Genomic DNA, 15,580 nt, shown 5'->3' on the forward strand with positions numbered 1-15,580 from the left:
CCCTCTTCGCTGTGCGAGGGAAGATGGACTGCGGGCGCCGATCTCGTGCCGTTCGACTGCGACGAGCGGACATTGTTGCTATTCAGCGATGCAGACGAGCTGCCGCGCACCCGGCCACGTAATTGCTGTAACTGCTCGAGAGCATTATTTGACGGACGCCTGTTGTGGGCGGCAGGGGATGACGATGTGCCGAAACCTCCGGTCCGGCGAGGCTGTTCTGCCGAGGAGGCTGATTGCTGGCTTGTGGAGACGGCGCGGCGTCGGCCTGGCCAGAGAGACATTTGTGAGGGGGGGACCGTCGGACTGGGCTGGACTGGTGGACTAGCTCGGACGTATCGCCGTCCAAGGTTTCAAAGTCTGACGGTGCTGGGTGAGGGCGATAATGGATAGTGGGTGATCGAGGCACGGATAGTGGAGTGGGAAAGTGATGGTCTGATGACCCGATGGACAGACAAAAGAAATCCGGCTAACGATGTCGCGGCGTCGCCCGTCGCACTGACGTTTCTGTCGAGTGTCGAGAGGTAGAGACGGAAAGCTCCGGGCCTCGAGGACGGAGCGCGGAGGGTGTGCGTTAAACGAGGTGACGGGTGGAGACGAGTGGAGAGGTAGAGAGCAAGGCGAGGAGGAGAGGAGAGGACGGACTCAGTCGGTGCGCGGGGGCGGGGCCGCAGGGAAATATGGGGGAGGCGATTGGGCCCACCGCAGTCATGGGCTTGGCGCGTGGCGAGAACTGTGCGGCGTGCACGGAGCCAATGTGTCGCAGATCGCCGCCCACGAGGCAGGCCGAGGGCCGAGACGCACGCAGCAAGCAGAGGCTCAAGCGAAGAGTGTCAGTGACCAAGGGCGCTCTGTCGACGACGACGACGATGACGACGACGACAGCAAAGAGGAGATCAAGAAGAGGCGAGGTGGGAAGAAGGCTGCATGGTGTCGAGCATTTGAACAGGTACAGAGATGTAGGGAAATGCATTATCGGCCCCAGGCCGGTGATGGCCGCAGGCGGAGGCGAGATCGGGTTGACTCACCCTCCCGCACTCGCAGCACATGGCAGCATTGCAGCATCCGGGCCGCGTACTGGTCGCCGCTCGACCGATCTGCCGCCCAGCTCGCTAGAGCCAGCGCACCCGGCGCTGTCGCCCGCCGCTCGAGCACATCGCGAATGCCGGGCGTTCGTTGGCTGGCGCCGCGACATGAATCAGCATGACGCCCGTCGCAATCTCCAAGTTGAGTCGTTCTAATCCAAACGCTTGATAATCAGGACCCTACTTTTGTATGGATGGACGGTTCTGGACCCAGAATTTGCCGAGTCACAAGACCATAATATGACGCTGATATTAGCCGCTTGCCCGCACCTGCCTCGCGACATCCATCCCAAAAACAGGTCCTTCGCGGCGTCAGCCAACAGCATGAGCCGTTCAGATATCATCTCCTCCATCCTTGTTGAAAATGGGCGGAACATGAGCGCGTTGGATCTCCCGGCCAGCGCAGCCAGCACCACTGGTCGACTCAGCTACCGGGGTCATAACTGACGCGGGAACCGCACCACAGTTCGGCTCCCATCATTCATCATGACACCATTCTCAGTCAGCAAGATCCCACCATCGTCGACCGCGCACACACGTGCGCAGTATTGTATATGTGGTACAAGCTCTGCATGATCAGATATCTAAGCCCCCTCTCACACGAATCCTAGCGACAGAGCAAAGGTTCCAGCTCCCCTCGGCCTCCGATATCCCAGTTAAGGGGTCAGACAAGACTTGGGTATAAGCGTGCGACAGCTCCAGTTGCTGGTGCGCTCCGCTCTGTCGGGTCAAACTCGTGCAATCAAAGACGTTCGATCCTAAGATACGAGACGCTTAGTAGAGGCGCTGGGGCTTGCCCATGGTCGACTTCAGGTGAAGCGAGCCAACGTTCTGCCACTGGATCGTCAGCTGCGATACGCAAATCGGTACTAACCTGCTTCTTGAGAAGCGAGATGAGGAAGTTGATCGAAAGCATGGTGTTCTGCATGATCTGGTCCTCCTCCATGTCGACGTGGCCGACGGCGACGCCGAGGCAGAGAACCTTCTTAAGCTGGAACTTGATGGTGCTCTTGACCTCGGTGACCTTGCGGCCAAGGTCCTCGGAGTGCGAGACGGGGGTAGGGAACTTGCCCGCCTTGGAGAGACCGGGGCCGAGGAGACGAGGGATCTGCTTGATGAGAGCCTCCGAGGCGAGGAAGGCGTCGTACTTCTGGGCGAGCTTCTTGACGAGCTTCTTGTTCTTGTTGAGCTTCTTGAGGTCCTCAACGGTCATGAACGCGAGCTCCTCGTCGAGCTGCTTAGCACGGTCGACGTCCATGGCGTCGGCGAGAATGCAGAGCTGCATGCGGGGGCGGGGGACGTGGGGAAGCTTGACAGTGCCCGAGAAACTAGTGGGTTAGATTCATTCCCTCACATCACATCTCCCGCGGGACGATGCCTCCTGGCGCACACGTTCACACTCACCGCTTGTCACGCTGGGGGTCGTAGTTCTTGAGGCCAATCTGGAGCTCGATGGTCTCGACGAAGTTACGCTTCTTGCCAACGCCCTCCTTCTGGCCCTCGAGCGAGGACTCCTTAAGGAGAACCTTGATAGACGAACGCACGCTAGAAGCCTGGAGCTGCGGGGGTTAGCATGGGCTCGCTGCGTACGCATCGCGCGCCACACAACTGGCGTCGAGCCGTAGTGTGCGCGCGCGCCATCGCGCTCACCTTGCTCATCGTTTTTGGGTTAGTTGATGGATAGTGAAGCTCAGGTCCAGTGCTCAATTTTGGTTGATTTCGCTGCCGTTGTTGTAACGCCGATATTTCCGTCCGGTGGCACCTCCACTCCGCCGGGCGATTTCGACAAGTTGACCTCGTGATCTCGAAGTCGAACCCAAGCACAGATACCCATCACAACCAAACATGCCTGTGGCCCGCGCATACACGCGCATCGCGCTCGGCAAGGTTACGAACCCGCCGATTCTTCCCATTCCAGCCGTCCGCGCCGGTAACAATGTGCCGCACTCGATGCACAAGACGCGGCGCGTGTGGAAGCCCAACACGGCTCGCTTCACCTGGCCTGTCAACGTTATCGCGGGCGCACTAGAGACTGCGAAGGCCGCACGCGAGACGCTCGATGCCAATCCTGCGGCCAAGGTGCACGAGCGCGATTTGTACCCTCGCCTCAACAAGGTCAAGATGACCAGGCAACAGTCCAAGGAGGTGCTCAAGGCCGGTGGCATTGAGGGGTTGCTGGTAAGTGGACCGAGTTTTAAACGCTGTCAGGCGAGGGAGTGTTGTGCTGACGCTGTCTTTTGTGCTGTTGCTTTTCGCTGTGCGTTGATCCCCCGACTTTACTCTCCGTTGTGTACCTCACCTCTTCCAAACGTCGACTGGCTTCCCCCTCCCAGCTCTCCCGCCCGTCGAAGCACTTCACACCGCAGGGCCGCGCGCTGCGGAACGAGCTCTTCGAGAAGCTCCACGAGCTGCAGCGGACGCTGGCCGCACCACCGGCGGTCACGGCCGCCAAGAGCAAGACCAAGGCATAGAAGGTAGCGCAGCATCGGCCCGTAGCATAGCATGTACACTCTCCACTGGCGAACTAGGAGGCTGACCGAATGGCTAACGCTGACGGGCGTGTATCCGGGGGACTGTCATGTCGGTGGAGGGCATTGTGGGGCGTGTCCACGATCTTGATCATGCGGCACTTATGCCACAATATCAATCCTCGAGCGGGCCTTGGCGCGCGATATCACTCGACTGCGAGGCTGCTCGAAGCCTGCGCATCACTGGCGGCGGTCGGAATAGACGCCCAGACATCTCTGCATGGCAGCGCAAGCAAACGATCTGCGACACTGCCTCAACCATCGCCTCGGAAGTCCACGCAGCACATCTTGTCGGCTTGGTGGAGCACAGCGCAAGTACAGTGGTGAAACGTACTGCGATCCGCACTATGGACCACGACTTCAGCCTCTACGGCCACCAGTGGCAAGCTAGGACCGCTCCTCCTCACTTCCCCTGCCTGCCACCCCTCCCAAATCCCAGCCTTTGTGTGATGGGGACAGCACCTCATGATCTCTAGCCCTCCTTCGATTCTTTTGCCCACTTTCTGTCGGGGGAGGTGCGGGGGTTCTGCAAGTAGTGATGATGGACCGTGGAGGGAGCGTTGCCTGACATCTACCATGCCGGGCGTTAGATCTGGCCGGGAACGATGCTGCCGTCCGAGATCCAATACCAGATCTGAGACACGGGATGAGGCTGGCCGACCGGACGAGCAGGGTGATGCTGGCGATCACGGAAGCGAGGCCAATCTCCCGCGGCCTGGAGGTGCTGCTTGGAAGGGAGAAGAAGTGCAGTGGTTGACGCGGTATAATGTGCGATGTGGGCAGCGCGCGGATGCCGTGCTGGTGACTTCCGAACCTGTGTAATGGAGGTGGCTAGCGTCTGGCACACACGCGAAATGCTGTCTATTGCCCCTTCTTGGTTGAGCACGCAAGACCACTCCTTCTCAAGAGGAGACACCTGTTCGCCGGCCAGCCCCAATGCTGCCCTGCATTGCGAGCGAGCTGCATGGCCTCGAGATCAAGGGTCAGGTTGAGTCAGTCTGGCTCTCTCCAAGGCGACCAACGCAACGCCCTCCACCTTGGTGTCGGTCAGCGCACCCATACCACATTCCGATAAGGAGGCCGAGCGCTCGGGGGCGCAAAGGGGCGCGGGAATACAATGCCATAGTCTATACAGTCGCGACCACGCCGGATCGCGAGTCCTCCTTCTAATCTACCTCAGCTGGCTCTCTAGATCTGCGGTGAGCTCGGGCTGAGGCAGGACACTCACGAATTGGGCGTGCTCTTCGTCATGGAAGTCAGGCAATGGGGCGTACTCGTCGTCATGGAAGTCAGGCAATGGGTCGTAGTCGCCAAGGTTGGTCTCGTCAAGATCCACGCCGTTCGGGTAGTATCCTTCAAGCTGGTAAGCGTGCAGCTCCTCCTCCTGGGCGGACTTGGGCTCCTCCTCGGCCTCTCGCTCCTCGACGGGTGGGGTGGAGGCGCAGAGGTCGAGGGTAACGCCGACGAGGGCGGCGGCGGAGTCGAGGAGAGCGCGGACTGGCGAGCACGCGCTGGGAGTGGGGATGGAGACGGGAGCGGCGGCGGCGGCGCAAGCGGCCACGAGCATGATGGTGAATACGCGCATGGTGGATTGTCAAGTGTCAAGGACCAAGCGCAATGAAGTGAAGTCGAGTGTTAAGAACGACCACAGCTAATATCCTGTGTGCATGGCAGGCTCGTGAGGCGTCGAGGTTTGCCCTTGAGGCTGAAGCACATGGAGCTTGCGCCGTCAATTCAATGGGAGGGGCCGTGGCGCAGGGCGCCTCAGCCCTGCCGCCCGAACATGTCAGGCTGCGGGGTAGCGGGGCTGTAAATTAATCACACGACCATTAGGAAATGCGTTCTGGTTCGAGGAGGGTCGAGGGAGAAGCGGTCGGCAGTGTTGCGAAGGAGGAGGCGGCGGAAAGCGTAAGGACGAGACGTCGGATACGGGATACGGGATACGGGATACGGGAGAAGAGAACAGAGTGCCTCGAGACCCGTGAACCTAAGGCTCCAGGACTTGGTCGAGGGATCTGCAGGAGGCGCGCCAAGTAAGCTTTTTTCCATGTATAAATGAATTGGGTATATTGAGTCAATCAGCATCAAGGTTGTTCTTTCAGTTCTTCCATTCAGTCGACACGCCCTCTCATGCTCATATCTCGACGTCGTCAATCAGGCCGCCTGCTGTTCTCCATTTAACACTCACAGTGGCGCAATTACACCAAAGCAGACGATATCCGTGGCCGGCGCGGAGGTCAGGGGAGGTGCATATTACGCCTGGCGGCCGATGCTCTGCCGCTCTGTCGATGTTGTGCCCCCGTGCGGGCAAGGCCTCAGGGACACCCGGATACATCTTGCTTGCCGGCATCTGCTACAAACACACAACAAACGACAAACGACGAGTGGAAATCGAACTGAGCGGGACGCCTCGCATCTCGCACATCGCCCCTCTTCTTGTTGAGCCTAAAGGCTGGGCTGACGATGATCTTCCGTATCCTCTTACGTGTGTTTACGCAGATGCACAATCTGATACCTTGTGCGGCAGCAGCGTCACAACCTCACGCTATAGTGGTCAGAGGTCGTGTGATCGTTTGGTCACCGTGTACCTTGAACATCGCTGATCAAAACATTTCAACACGCCGCGTCCTGCCCAGTGACCCATTGACGTGTGTCTAATCTTCTCGTCCAGCTGCACCCCACTCCCGGCGCCTTCAAAAGTCGCGACCCCTGGGGCTCAAGTCAGAAGAAACCTTCTGTGTTGAACCTCAGGAGGCAATGCCAGCATCAAGCAGTCCGGCATCTCCGCGATATGTGGTGGCATCGCTCATGAAGGTCCACACCACGTTTCTGAACGAACCGGGCGTGACTAGCCGCCTCTCGACGACGACCTTCCATTCTGCCTGCTGCCCCTCGACTTCTCACCACGGCTAACGATTAACTGACCCGTCATGCTGATCTGACGCGGGGCGCTATGACCGCCAGAGCACCGAGCTCGTCGCGAACCAGCTGCACGGCGGTCATAGTGGGCGTGACGACGGATCTGGCGGTGGCGGCTATTCCTGTTATTAGCACCCCACCCCTACGCTCACGGCGACCACAACCCTTCTCGCACACAACCCATTCCACTCTGACCTCACCGAAATGCGCGCCGCTGTCCTCCTCCTCGCTGCCGTCGCGTTCGCGGCCCCCGCGCCTGAAGCCTCGCCCGCCGAGGACAAGGTGCGTATACGTCCGCCCCGCTGACCCCAGCGCCAGGCGCCCTCGCCCACCGCCGCCAACCTCATGAAGGGCCTCACGGGCAACCGCCCGCCCGGCCCCAGCCCCAACCCCAAGCAGATGAACGGCCTCGTGCGCCGCAGTGGCGCCACGGCGCTTGCGCCTGCCGCCGGCGCCGCCGCTGCCGTTGCGGCTATCGTCGCCATGGTGTAGGGTAGATAGTCGAAACCGCTGAGACATGAACGGAGTATGTGGATGCGCCCCGGACGGGATATGCCAGCTAATCTGACAGCTCCGCTTACCGCATCTTGGGGTGGAGAAGGGTGTTCAGCGTGACGGGCGCCTCTACCTGCCGGTGGAATTGGTACGCTGCTTTCCCAGACCTAGGACGGCCGAGTGCCGATGAGCGGAGATGGTATGAGCTAGCTGATGATGGGTTGGGCCGGTGGTCGCATGCCAATCGCTGACAATCTAACGAGCGCCCTCCGCGATCCACCGTCCTTGGCACAGCATTAGCCTTCCTTCTCGATCCAGATACGCTTCCGACAGGGGGACGGATCGGCGGATCGGCAGCCTTGGCGGATCGATGCTGTGGAATGGAAACGGCAGAACTCGTGCTGAAACTGGGACGTGGATTGACCATTCTTTGTTGTCGCATCCACCTTCCCTCTCCTACCTTCCTCGCCACGGCTACCATGCGTCGTCCTCTTGCTGCCAATCTCCTTTCCCGCATCAGGAGCACAGATTGCACAGGACACGATGACGACCGCACCGCTCTTTGTCGTGTTCAGCGACACACGGCCTCACGATACGGCTGTTGTCGTGGACTGTCCCTCACGCTCATCTGACAACACCACTCGCTCATTCAGAAGCCAGGCAAGACCAGGCCGATCCACCCTCGACTAAAGACCAGCGCACAGCTTTTGGAAGCGGCGGCATGCTCGTCCACTGAGCAAGAGCTCATATAATGGGGTTGCCGGCCGCTCCAAACCACCACCATCTGCTCCAGCAATTCGCCCACCACCTCTCCTACCCGTTCCACAGACCCACCTTAGTCTAATATGCGCGCCGCCCTGCTCCTCTTCGTTGCCTCGGCCCTCGCCGCTCCTCAGGTATTTTCCGCTTCAACACCAGAATGCTGAATGCAGGACGCTGCGGCGGCCGCCTCGTCTCTCATCTCGGAGGCCGCCAGCATCGTCGATTCAGCCGTCTCGGCCGGCTCCAGCGCCTTCGCCTCTGTCACTAGTGTGGTCGGCAGCGCCGCTAGTGCCGCCAGTTACCCGAGCGCCAATGCGAGTGCCTACCCGAACGCCTACACCACCCCGGCGGGCACCAATACCACGGCGACCGGTAACAGCACGGCGGCGGCCCCCGCGCTTGCGCCTGCCGTGGGCCCTGCTGGCGCTGTCGCTGTCATCGCGGCCATTGTTGCCATGGTTTAGTATGAGTACTCTCGTAGTTTGTCATGCGACATCTACAAAGCTCAAGCCCGACTGACATGCTCCACTACGCGCTTCCTATACATAGCATGTACTGGCTGTGATGACTTCACGGATGCCCTAATGCGATTTCAGGTGCCAATGTGGCTCCGGATCCGGCTCCGCCCCGGCTCCCGATACCGGCTTCGACTCTCCCACTCCTGCCAAGGTACGTCGTAGTGCTGTCGGGCTGTCGAATAAGCTTTCCTTGCGCGGCGACCATACTTCAATTGTGGTTGGCGCTGCAAATACTCCTGCTAATGGTGGCCGAGTTCGTGGGCATCGAGTGCGCCGTTAGGGGCCTGCAAGTCATGGTCTTCCGTGCGTGCAGTGCCTACCGGGCGTCTGAGCTCCTTACCTCGGCAGTCTAATGCCAGCCAGCACCCTAGAGCCTTCGACGGCGTGGCCCGTCGGCATCGCGCTGACCATCTGCGCCATCCCCGACTTGTACTTCGTTTGGCTCGGCCTCGAGGTGAGCAGAGCCTGGAGGCGCCAGGAGCGGGAAGCGCCCGTCCTGCGCTGGCGGACATACATCACCAGGACGACTGCTGGCGCCGCAGCCTGCGGTGCATCCGGCATCGGTCTCCTGTCCATTCTTCTCCACAACCGGAATGTATTCTCCTCCTCTATGATCGTGAATATCAGCCTCCACGCGTGAGTCCTGACAAAGCTCTCTGACGGCAGTTCGGTCGCTGTGCTGGCGCTCATGAGCGTTGGCTTCGAGATCGGCTTCCGCTCCTCGGTGCCGGCGTCTTGAGAGCGCCGAAGGTAGTCAGATCTGAATGCGCGGCATCGTCATCCCGCAAAGACAGGTATGGTGGGTGGACATGCCTGGGGATTGCCTTCGGCCCATACCGTTGGCAAGGGAGGTTCAAATCTGAGTAGAGTACGGACAGCTCAGCGCAGGGTCAGCTAATGGATCCCAGCATATCTGGCAACCGCGTTGTAATGCGAGTGTCCGTAGGCTTGACTTCGTAACAGGCAATTCTGGCGGGCGGGGCATGTCTGGAGGGAGGCTCTGGGATATCGAAACCAATGGTGGTGTTTGTGATACATACAGTGAGGTGATTAATGCTGTCTATTCAAGTGGTGGTGGTTGCCCTCCATAGACGGAGTCGCGTCGGTTGGTCGAACTCGCCTGCGACGTAGGATCGGCGGTGTGTGCACGCATGCACGCGCCGGGGATGCAGATCTCATCTCCGCCCAGGGCCAAGTTTCAGCAGCGTTTCAGCCAATGTCCAGGCGAGAGCTAGAGGATGTCGATGACTGCGCCGGCGGCGGCGGAGAGTGTCCCGTCTGGGGCTAGTCGCCCCGCGGGATGGGTGTATGCCCGCTGGCGCGTATGTGAAGGCAACGCGTCCTGCGCGTCGAGGTAGGCGACGGGGTCAAAGGTGTCGCCCTCGCCTGTCCAATCGATCTGGAGCTCGTCCTCTTCGCGAAGCGCGGGAGACGAGGATGCGGGAAACGGAGTGAGGGGGGTCGCGGGCTGATGTGAGTTCGATGGGGAGGATGGAGGGGGGTGGCGAGAGGAGATGGCTCACTGTCGCGACTGCTGGCTCGAAATCTGGAATAGCGAGCGTGTCAAACTCGATGTCGATGACGATGGGCGTAAACGCCATCGCCACGGGGAGGAGGGCAAGGACGGCGGCGCGCATAGTGGCTACGAAGGGGCTGATGGAGGGATAGTGGAGCTATGGTGAAGGGAATGAAAGAAGAGCGAGCGTGATATGCCGACTGTGATGGTGTTGGTGATGGGAAGAAATCGTTGGGAGATGAGACAACGATGCACAGATCGGTGAACAGTGTGATGTAGTCACAGCGACGCGCCTGCGCGCCTGCCCCACCGTGGTCCCATGTTGACACGGTCACAAAAAGTTGGGAGGTCACGCCACCCAAGCACCAAAACACGAGCCAGGGGCATGCGGGGCTTGGGTGGACGTTATCTGATAGCCCATGTCGGCCGATAGCTGGCGGGCGGGACGATTGTTGTTTGGTTCCCTGAATCCACGGCTCCATCGTCCGATTGCCCGATGCTCCACTGCACCACTGCGTCTGCGTCTGCTGCACGTCACGACACGCGGTGAGCGCGTGCGAAGGGGGATGGGATCGCGAGTTGAAACCTGGGATGGGTCAGAAGCTTAGAGGGGGCCGTCAGTGCGGGAGGTCATGGATCATAGTTGGGCGGACAAGGATCGGTGGCGGGGGCCATGGCGCGGAATGCTCGCGTATCCCTCTAGCCAGGCATGTGAGAGCGAAAAGGTAGGACGCTTAAGACACAGCGGAGGGATACACAAGAGTAATACAAGAGTCCACTAACAGGGTTACACGGTCGCGATCACCGCGGCAACGACGCACGCAGCACTGAGCACGCCCGGAGTGAGGGCGGATGCGGCACTGCCCCGCCCGTTGCCAGGAGGGGCAACTACGACAATGCCTGCCGGCGCGGGGGAGCCACCACCTGTGTTCGAGGACGAGCCCTTGTCGCTGCTACCGCTGCCGGACTTGTTGCCTGACGAGCCTCTGGAGCCGCCGCCTCCACCACGTCCGCCGCCGCCGCCGCCGCCGCCGCCTCCGCCACCGCCGCTGCTACCCTTGAAGGACCCTGCTACGGAGTCGTCGCGCGACTCAGAAGCATGGGGCATTTGGGTGTCGAGGTCTGCAGAGGGCTGGTGTCAGCGGCAGCTGAGAAGAGTGGCGACGAACGACAAGGTGGAGATCGCGACGAACCAGTTCAGCGCGAGCCGCGAAGGTCCCGAGGAGAAGTGCGAAGAGGGCGAGCTTGCGCATTGTCGGAGGTGGTGTGCCAAGGGCTGCTCGAAGAGGTTGTGAGGTGTGCGAGCTGAGAGTTGAGAGTTTGAGAGTTTGAGAGTGGGATGATATGTCCTGCAAGACTGTCGTGGAGAGAGATACTCAGCGCGAATCCTCCACCACGCACAGGGCGCCGGGCGGTGCCGAATATAGTCACATTGGTTGAAGGGCCGAGCGCGGCACCGCAGTGCATGGCGAGGGCGACGGGAGCGCAGAACGCTCCTTCACTTTTCGAGATCTCTGGCGTCAAGGGTCATCAGCTTCTGATCTTATGGGTGGCGATGTTTGCGCCATTGACCTCCCTTAAGACTAACGCCGGCTGATATGATATCCAGGTCTCACCAGTGCTCTCTGCGCGAAGAATGCTGTGAAAGTCACTTGATTTATAACACGACTCGCCAACAGGACGCGGAACCCAAACCCTTCTGTATGTGGAACCCTGCTCCCGAGCGACAAGCTTGTTAGAGTGGCGGACGACATCCCTATTTTACGACATCCCCTGTCGTCCGCACACGCAGCGACAATTCATGTATCATGCAAATGCCGAGACACAACGGACGAATCAGCGCTGGTTGCGTGTGATGAGTTAGATGGGTGAACCTTAGCCTAAGCCCCATGCACGGCTGCCCACTCCGTGGCGACAACGCGTGCACCGAGACACGAAGCGCGTTGGAGCTACTGACTTTGTGCAGCCCTATGTCCCCGCCGCGAGTTTTTGACCCACTGGTATCGGCCTCGCAAGGGGGCGTGAACGGTAGCTTGTGCAGAGCTCGAGCTCCGGCCTCCCCGCCCGCCGCCGCCGCCGCCGCCGCCACCACTGTCGTGGCGAGAGACTACACCCAGTGGGGCTAGGTACTCGAGTCTGGCAGTCGTCAGCGTCGTTGCTGACAGGCGAGTCTAGAAGACTGGAAGATACATGCGTAGCTTGTCATTGGGTAATGACCGTGCTATATATACTATGAGCCCCTTGGATGGATTGTATTGTACAGAAGTGTACTCATGGGCAGTTACATGGTTCCACAGGCATATGACTAGTTGGTGCAGACCATGTGTGGGTCACATGGTCGATGTTGCTGGTGCCGGAGGTGGCGCCACGACACACCGTGCAGGAACGTGCTTGTATCTGAGGTATCGGATGCGCTGCTCGATTGCCTAAGCTGCCTTATAGGCAGCGGGCCGGACAGTCTGAGGTGGCGAGGAGGGAGGCAGGAAGCAAGTGCTCTGAGCTGGAGATTGCTTTTCCAGGAGCGATGACGGGGACTGCACCGGAGCGGTTGCTCGACACATGCCCCTGTCACATCCGCCAAGCAGACCGGTTTCAACCCTCATGTCCACAACAGCTCTCGAGCTGGACATAGTTGTCCGTTGTAAGATCATCCAAAGGTCGCGTGGCGAAATGGCATCGCGTCTGACTACGACTAACATCGTTATCAATCAGGAGATCGCGGGTTCGACCCCCGTCGTGACCTACAGAGCACAGCGTGAGCTGAGTAAATCTTTTTCTGGTTTGCAGATGAGGAGAAAGTTTTCTGCAGGACGGATCGGATGACGGGCGATTGGAGGTGACTTGGAGATTGTACCTGAAGGGTTGGCTGATTATCCGATCGGATTCCGAGCCCTGATTTGGTAGGGATCACGTGACATATTCCAACAGTCAGACGGCAGAACAGAGGCGCGCGCAGGATGGTGACTCGGCGTTGGGTTGCGTGGGTACACCAAAGGCCAACGAGCACAGCCGCTCGAACTGCATCTGTCCCGGGGACGTTGTCGGGATCGTCCCGGTGACCGGAGGCGCCATGTCCAATTTTTTGAGGCAGTGAATACATGTTGTACAGATTATGACTTGTCCGGACTCTACGGTCTATATACACCGACACCCTTCTTGGTGCCACGCCCAGCGTCTAGTAGCCCAGCTTGACGCGCTTGCGGGGCTTCTCCGGGACGGGGTCGGACGGAGGAGTGAGCACTTGGATGCTCTTGCGAATGTTACCGACTTCGCGAGGTGAGCGCTTGTCGACAGGCACCCCCTCGGCGAGAAGGGTGACGACCTTGATAAAGTCGTCGACAGCCTGCGGCGACGTTTGGTGGTGCAGGACACAGCGGTTGGCGCTAATTGTGATCGGGTCAGGGTGGGCTGCGAGAGCGTCGACGACCTGCTTCGTGGTCAATCCAAGGGGCGTCGCGTCAAAAAACACCATGTTGGTGTCGACGGGGGCCGCGATTTCGAAGCCTGCCGCTTCGAGGCCGTTGGCCAGGCGGCGCGCGAGGGCGTGCGTCCCCGCAAGTCGGGGGAAGTGGTGGGTAAGGGCGTGGTCGGCCATAGCAGCGAGCGGGCCAGACTGGCGCCAGCCGCCGCCGAAAGCCTTGCGGAACCAGCGAGCTCGCTCGATGAACTCCTTTGGCCCCACGATGGCCGAGCCGATCGGCGCGCCGATACCCTTGCTAAGGCAAAGAGAGGCGGTGTCGAATGGTTCAAGAAGGTGGGTGAGGACGGTAGTGACATCGGCCTCCTTGGAAGCATCGAGGCCGCGGGCTTCGACCTCCTTCGCCGCGACGTTCCACAGACGCGCGCCATCGAGGTGCATCCCGATGCCATGGTCGCGAGCGAGGTCCGAGATACGCTCAACCTCATCCTGGGGGAACACGATGCCGCTGAGCGTGTTCTCGAGGCACACGAGCTTGGTCGGCGCGATGTGGATGTTGTTGCCAAGCTGGAGCGCGCCGCGCACGTCCTCGGCGGTGAGGTGGATGCCGTTCTCGGGAACAATGCCGTGCGTGGTCGCCTGTGAGAACAGCGCAATGCCGCCGGCCTCAAACATGTGCACGTGCGCGCGGTGGTCCGTGATGATGCTGTGAGGTGGCTGCTTCATGTGTGTCCGGATTGCGAGCTGGTTCGTCATGGTCCCGCTGGCGCCGAAGAGACACGCTTCTTTGCCGCACATGCGGGCGATACGCGCTTCAAGGGCGGCCGTGTCGCTGTCCTCGTGGTAGACATCGTCGCCGCGCGAGGCTGTCAACGCCGCCATGAGCTGTGCGTCCGTGGGCATCGTGAAGGTGTCGCCTGGGGTCAATGCCTGAAAGGAGGTCTGAGCTCTGCATGTGGCACGCGGCTGATGTGATGGAAACGAGCTGCTACGCATTGCAATGCAGGCCACTTTCACGCGGTGTCGTGTAGCCATGGCGGCTAGAATCGTTTCATGACGGGAAGACATGAAGCAGTGCAGGAGGTGGAATGTGTTCGATTGTGGTCATGTGTCAAGAGCTAGCCGCCACGCCACCCAGTGTTGAACAACAACCCGCGCATCGCCGTCTGCATCTCTGGGACAGTTGAACGGCCTTGCCACCGCAGCACTGGGCGTCTCAGACACTGTTGTAGCAGTTCAAGTCGCCCAAGCGAGCAGCCCATCCGAAGCCTCGGCCCTGCAACAGTGCAGAGGAGAGTTCAAAAGTGGCTGAGCGAGCTTCTCCCAAAGTCGTGCCTTAGCCACACACATTGCGACTCACTCCTGAAATCGCGGCTGGTCTTGTGCAGCTGCTCAACGTTCTTCTGCCCGCCGACGGCGGCAGAAATGTCGGGTGTCCTGTCGCTGTTCGCAGTTGTCATAGTGTTCACTGTGCTTGGGTTGGGGGGCATGGTGCATGAGAGTTATATACATGCCAGCCGCCAGCCTCAGCCGCGTGGGTCGCGCAGCACACGCATCTGGGGCGGGAGGGCTGGCTTAGTGATCTGGTGACAAGCGAGCGCGTGGAGTGACGCCAGGGTGAGGTGACGGATCTTGCCGCAGATTGGCCATAACTACTTCCGACCCTTGGCGCCCCAGCACACCGGCGACTTAGTCCACGCTGCGTGATGAGGCATGAGACGCGCATTGTGAAAGCTCGGTGAAGGACGCATCGCATCGCTCGGCCCTGGGCCGGAGATGTGGGGAGGCCGTGCCGACTCGAATCTTGACCCGGCCTCGGCGATGTTTTCGAGTCAGACATCCGGCGCGGAGAGTTTGCTTCGAATGGAACGTTCTGGCTGTCGGCCGCTGTCCCTGCGTGCATCCTCGTGTTCGTCTGCATCTCACAAGGATGCACAGATCGCGCAGAACGTTCATGATGCAGGCTGATGTGGCCGGCTAGACGCCGGGGAGAGCGGCGGCTGGCTGGCGGCAAGTAGGCTCCGAGCCGATGTGCTACCTACGGCAGATATAATAAGATGCAAACAAGATTATGGCCACTTTTTGGCCCACATTTTGGCCAGTGCCTGGCTAGAGGCCGAGACTTGCATGTGGAATTTGTCATCGCTTCCGGATGAGACCGTCATGCAGCTTCGAGGTGAGGCATGCTGCTTTGGCACGTCAGGGCACCTGCTGAAGCGGCCCATCACTCCTCAGCATCGCGCAAACGTGCGAGACGAGGTTGTGGGGGCTTGTGGGGATGCGCAGGGGAAGCATTCTTGTCCGACAACTCGGACCAAATGAGGAATGTGCGGTTCAGTGGG

The 15,580-nt window shown here is 60.1% G+C and overlaps 8 protein-coding genes across 8 annotated transcripts; 3 read left to right on the forward strand and 5 right to left on the reverse strand.

The window, feature by feature from the left end:
• Positions 1–2,927: 2,927 nt before the first annotated feature.
• COLE_00965 (uncharacterized protein) lies at positions 2,928–3,553 on the forward strand (the record flags this gene model as incomplete). The annotated part of the gene is made up of 2 exons (XM_018421405.2): positions 2,928–3,260; positions 3,416–3,553. The coding sequence occupies 2 exons, from the start codon at positions 2,928–2,930 to the stop codon at positions 3,551–3,553; spliced, it is 471 nt and encodes a 156-aa protein (XP_018278345.1).
• A 1,228-nt stretch (positions 3,554–4,781) lies between these two features.
• On the reverse strand, positions 4,782–5,195 carry COLE_00966 (uncharacterized protein; the record flags this gene model as incomplete). Its single annotated transcript, XM_065626110.1, has 1 exon — positions 4,782–5,195. The coding sequence occupies one exon, from the start codon at positions 5,193–5,195 to the stop codon at positions 4,782–4,784; it is 414 nt and encodes a 137-aa protein (XP_065482604.1).
• Positions 5,196–6,733: 1,538 nt separating this feature from the next.
• COLE_00967 (uncharacterized protein) lies at positions 6,734–7,021 on the forward strand (the record flags this gene model as incomplete). Its single annotated transcript, XM_018423386.2, has 2 exons — positions 6,734–6,811; positions 6,842–7,021. 2 exons carry the CDS (start codon positions 6,734–6,736, stop codon positions 7,019–7,021), a joined length of 258 nt encoding a protein of 85 aa, XP_018278347.1.
• Positions 7,022–7,950: 929 nt separating this feature from the next.
• On the forward strand, positions 7,951–9,043 carry COLE_00968 (uncharacterized protein; the record flags this gene model as incomplete). Its single annotated transcript, XM_018424817.2, has 4 exons — positions 7,951–8,196; positions 8,383–8,455; positions 8,664–8,940; positions 8,971–9,043. The coding sequence occupies 4 exons, from the start codon at positions 7,951–7,953 to the stop codon at positions 9,041–9,043; spliced, it is 669 nt and encodes a 222-aa protein (XP_018278348.2).
• A 492-nt stretch (positions 9,044–9,535) lies between these two features.
• On the reverse strand, positions 9,536–9,941 carry COLE_00969 (uncharacterized protein; the record flags this gene model as incomplete). The annotated part of the gene is made up of 2 exons (XM_018423387.2): positions 9,536–9,772; positions 9,828–9,941. 2 exons carry the CDS (start codon positions 9,939–9,941, stop codon positions 9,536–9,538), a joined length of 351 nt encoding a protein of 116 aa, XP_018278349.1.
• Positions 9,942–10,607: 666 nt separating this feature from the next.
• COLE_00970 (uncharacterized protein) lies at positions 10,608–11,073 on the reverse strand (the record flags this gene model as incomplete). Its single annotated transcript, XM_018425421.1, has 2 exons — positions 10,608–10,952; positions 10,990–11,073. The coding sequence occupies 2 exons, from the start codon at positions 11,071–11,073 to the stop codon at positions 10,608–10,610; spliced, it is 429 nt and encodes a 142-aa protein (XP_018278350.1).
• Positions 11,074–12,995: 1,922 nt separating this feature from the next.
• Positions 12,996–14,698, reverse strand: COLE_00971 (uncharacterized protein; the record flags this gene model as incomplete). The annotated part of the gene is made up of 2 exons (XM_018423388.2): positions 12,996–14,155; positions 14,599–14,698. 2 exons carry the CDS (start codon positions 14,696–14,698, stop codon positions 12,996–12,998), a joined length of 1,260 nt encoding a protein of 419 aa, XP_018278351.1.
• Positions 14,699–14,703: 5 nt separating this feature from the next.
• On the reverse strand, positions 14,704–15,159 carry COLE_00972 (uncharacterized protein; the record flags this gene model as incomplete). The annotated part of the gene is made up of 1 exon (XM_018419283.2): positions 14,704–15,159. The coding sequence occupies one exon, from the start codon at positions 15,157–15,159 to the stop codon at positions 14,704–14,706; it is 456 nt and encodes a 151-aa protein (XP_018278352.1).
• Between the last annotated feature and the right edge of the window lie 421 nt (positions 15,160–15,580).

This window comes from Cutaneotrichosporon oleaginosum, assembly GCF_008065305.1.
Source record: "Cutaneotrichosporon oleaginosum strain ATCC 20508 chromosome Unknown ATCC20508_contig01, whole genome shotgun sequence".
Classification (NCBI taxonomy): domain Eukaryota; kingdom Fungi; phylum Basidiomycota; class Tremellomycetes; order Trichosporonales; family Trichosporonaceae; genus Cutaneotrichosporon; species Cutaneotrichosporon oleaginosum.